At 32.9% G+C, this 3,736-nt stretch overlaps 1 protein-coding gene across 1 annotated transcript; it reads left to right on the forward strand.

The window, feature by feature from the left end:
• Positions 1 to 823: 823 nt before the first annotated feature.
• LOC119641346 (putative elongator complex protein 4) lies at positions 824 to 3,175 on the forward strand. The gene is made up of 4 exons (XM_038039933.1): positions 824 to 1,036; positions 1,105 to 1,916; positions 2,782 to 3,013; positions 3,090 to 3,175. Exons 1-4 carry the CDS (start codon positions 922 to 924, stop codon positions 3,173 to 3,175), a joined length of 1,245 nt encoding a protein of 414 aa, XP_037895861.1. The 5' UTR covers positions 824 to 921.
• Positions 3,176 to 3,736: the final 561 nt, after the last annotated feature.

A 3,736-nucleotide genomic window follows, 5' to 3' on the forward strand; every position in this document is an offset into this window, starting at 1 on the left:
ACCAAATTATCTAACAAAAATTAGCAAAAGCCGTCGGCAAAACAAACAACGGACCAAATTATCTAATTTGCGAGTGTATAGTGTCGAAATGCAAAAGCTGCCGTAAAAAGATTGCTTTTCAAAACTGTATGTATATCGTTCCAAGTTTAGAAAATGACATTCTGGTCACCTTAATTCACTGCTAATTATTGCTAGGTTACGTTGCGTCAGTAAATTCAATTTTTATGTATTTTGTATTAATAATTTATTTTTAGTGCTAGATCGTTTCATTGTATTAGTTCTTATATTTGTAATGGGAGAAAATTATGTATTTGACTTGCTTTACATTCGTGGTTTGATATAACTCAAAAAACTCGCTTTTACCCACCATTACGCAATTAGTGTAACAAAAATAAAAAATTAAGGCTAAGATATGTAAGAAAGAATAAAATGTTTTAATTTTTACTCTTTTCCGAATTATAAATTAAATAATAAAATTTACAAAAATTAGTTTTTGTTTTGAAATTCTTTGAATCGCAAGCTTATTCAAAAATAATAAAATTTTGGTCGCTTAATCATATGTTTAAGAATCATATGTTTCATATGTTATAATACAGGGCTGTTTTATATGAAATGAGTGAATGAGCGAAATATAAGAAATATGAGTCAAAACGAACTAATGAGAAAAACGAAGAATCAAAAAGTGTGTTGTGCATGCATTCAAATCGGTGCGAATGAAAAACACAAAAAATAATATCAATGTTTTAATATAAAGAAGGGGGGAAGAGAGAGAGAGAGAGCGACACATTAACGAGAATTGTTTGTATCAGTTGACTCAGTCGGCTCAGTCAGCTTTTTCAACTGGCAACGCCAGAATAGAATTTTTCTTAGCAAATTTTACTCCAAGTCTATAGTTGTAAATTTAACACAGAAACACGGAAAATGTCTAGCTTTCGTAAAAGAAATTTGGAAAGGTTTATACCTCACACAAGAATTAGTCCGCAAACCGGGCAAATAATAACATCAAGCGGAAATCTTTGGTTAGATTCTATTTTGGGTATCACACAGTCGAAAAGAAACGCTAGAAACGGGGAATTAACAATTTTCTTTTATCTATATATTCAGGTGGTGGCTTGGCTTTGGGTTCTATTTGTTTAATCGAAGAAAAGTTTGCTATGTATTCTAAAGTGTTAACCAAATATTTCATAGCCGAGGGTGAAATTTCCGGTCATACGTCTTTGTTAGCAACTTTGGATGAAGATCCGAAAGATTTACTATCTCAGTTACCACAACCCATAAAAGATGAGGATGATCAAGAATTTAATGAGATTGAAAAAGAAGAACTCGAGCCAACAATACGTCAAGTTGAGGATAATTTACGCATAGCTTGGCGTTATAATGATTTACCGTTGTTAAATACAAAAGAGAAAAATGCAAAAATAGGCCATCATTATAATCTAATGAAATATATGGATGTTTCCCAAGTAACTTGTAAAACTTGGTACGATTTGCAGCAACAGGATAATTCCGATGATAATAATGATGACAGTAATAATGCTCAGGACAGCACTAGCAGCAGTAATAATGAATCAAGTGCCAGTGAAAAAACTGATCAAGATAACTATTATCCAGAATCAGTTTGCGATAAAAAAACGCAAACCAAGTGTCCCTGCAAACAGTTCAGTAACTTGTTTGCTAATAATAAATACGAGCGTCTATTACAAACCATAACCAAATTCCAAATGCGTAAATATGATGAAGAAAATCCAGGGAAGAAATTATTACGCTTATGTATATCATCATTGGCATCGCCTTTATGGTATGAAGATCGTTTTCAACAGGATCTCTTGAAATTTCTTACAATCTTAAGAGCTATCATTCACAACACAGCTGCCGTGTGCCTTATAACCATACCTATGCATTTAGTGGCCAAATATGTAAGTAAAATATAGCGAAGAAAGCAAAAAAAGATATTTGTTTTTTCCACTGGTATGTGCTGGTATGATTGAACGTGTTTTAAGAGTTTTTAAAGGCTGCCTGTCTGTTGACAGAATTTCAAGTAAGAAAATGATATTCGTTCGTGACGGGATTTTTTGTACCCATCACCGTTACTCTAAAAAAGAAGAACAACGTAAAAGAACAAAAGAAATTTTCATGCTCTTTAATGTGGAGTGGGCGCGACTGAGTTTTTCGGTTTTCAAAATAAAAGTTTTTGTCGCTTAGGCGTGTCCATTGGGGAAGTTCAAGTTATTTCCAAATACTTTTTCACCTTCGTTAACGGGAGACTATTTGCGACGAATACTACGCAGCCACGCAAACAATTGTACGGACGGATATCATTATGTGTATTCCAAATTTGCAACTGGACAAGAATTTTTATACGCTAAGGGGTTTTTGAAGCATGTCTCTGGGCGTTATAAAGGCATTGAGGAAAATACTTTGTCAATTTTTTCTATTTTTCTACAGGTGCTACAAAATCGCTTATAGATCAGATAGTTCATAAGTAATAAGTGAAAAACCAATTTTTTATTCCTTTTGAGAAAACAAAGGTGTTTTCAGTTTACGTGGCACGGTGGATATGTTCTTCGACCGATTTGTCCCATTTTTAATATCAACCTGCGTGCAAGCACTTCTAATGTTTCTGTCGAATTGAGAGTAGATAGTGGCCAAGAGAATGTTTACAACAGGCATTACGCAGTCGGACAGACATTTAGAATTTGATGCTGATCAAGAATTGTGTACACACTGTATAGAGCACACATTATTAACTTTCTTACTTGCTGCATTTGGAATTCCTTTCAGAATCCCTCTCTTCCCAACAAAATACGCAATTTGGCGGAATATGCTATCGAGCTGGAATCATTTGTCAATACCGATGAAACCAATCCGGTCTACAAAGAATACAATGGTTTGGTTAAATTGCATAAAATGACCGCCTTGAATGCGTTAAATGTTTACAAACCGGAAACATTGGATCTGGCCTTTAAATTGCGACGTAAGCGTTTCATTATAGAGAAATTGCATTTACCACCAGGTAAGCAGGCAATAATACAGTTTGGAGTAATTCGTATATATTGTATAAAACATAAATTTGAAAAATTTTCTTTTAGAAATCCAGGAAAGTTCTAATGATACGAAAAAGCCTACCATTAGCTGTGGCGTTAATCAAACCAAAACTTCTTCACTGGATTTTTGAGTGTTTATTATTTACAATTTTTTACTTTCCTAGTTATTATTAAATAAAAATATTTACATTGAAGTGCTTTTTGTAACGGATTTAATTGATATTCAAAGTGTTTTATTTTCATTGTTTTCTTTATTGCGACTTAGAAAGTGTTTTGGGTGAAAAGCGTACACATTTTACCTATTCACTCTTGGAAAAAGCGAAAGAGCATCGTTTTATGTTCAGCTTGAGTGATTTTCAAAAGTTGTTTTTTTTTTTTTCGATTTTACTGTAAAGGCCAATGGATAGTTTATAACGAAAAAAAAAAAAAAAAAAGCTGACCAACATTCATGTGAAGCTGAATAATTGAATGAAATTAAACAATTTTCTATGTTAACAACCATGACATTGGATTGGATGGAAATGTAACTTCGTCAGAGTGATTTGCAAGAAAATTAAGAAACACCCATAAAAGCAGCGCTTACAAGCAATACTTAATTATAAATATGTTTGTAGACAGTTTTTTTTTTCAAAACCTACAAAGAGTTATTTAGAATATCGGAGTCTTACGTCATATGGCGATTAGTTGTATTT

The sequence above is a fragment of the Glossina fuscipes genome, unplaced genomic scaffold, assembly GCF_014805625.2.
Source record: "Glossina fuscipes isolate IAEA_lab_2018 unplaced genomic scaffold, Yale_Gfus_2 148, whole genome shotgun sequence".
In the NCBI taxonomy this organism is placed as follows: domain Eukaryota; kingdom Metazoa; phylum Arthropoda; class Insecta; order Diptera; family Glossinidae; genus Glossina; species Glossina fuscipes.

What these genes read in the sequence shown, in the direction of transcription:
- LOC119641346 (XM_038039933.1), top strand. Translation starts at nt 922, where the DNA reads ATGTCTAGCTTTCGTAAAAGAAATTTGGAAAGGTTTATACCTCACACA. An exon ending in TTGGTTAGATTCTATTTTGG is followed by an intron (nt 1,037 to 1,104) that starts GTATCACACAGT and finishes CTATATATTCAG; the next exon opens with GTGGTGGCTTGGCTTTGGGT. An exon ending in TGCATTTAGTGGCCAAATAT is followed by an intron (nt 1,917 to 2,781) that starts GTAAGTAAAATA and finishes AATTCCTTTCAG; the next exon opens with AATCCCTCTCTTCCCAACAA.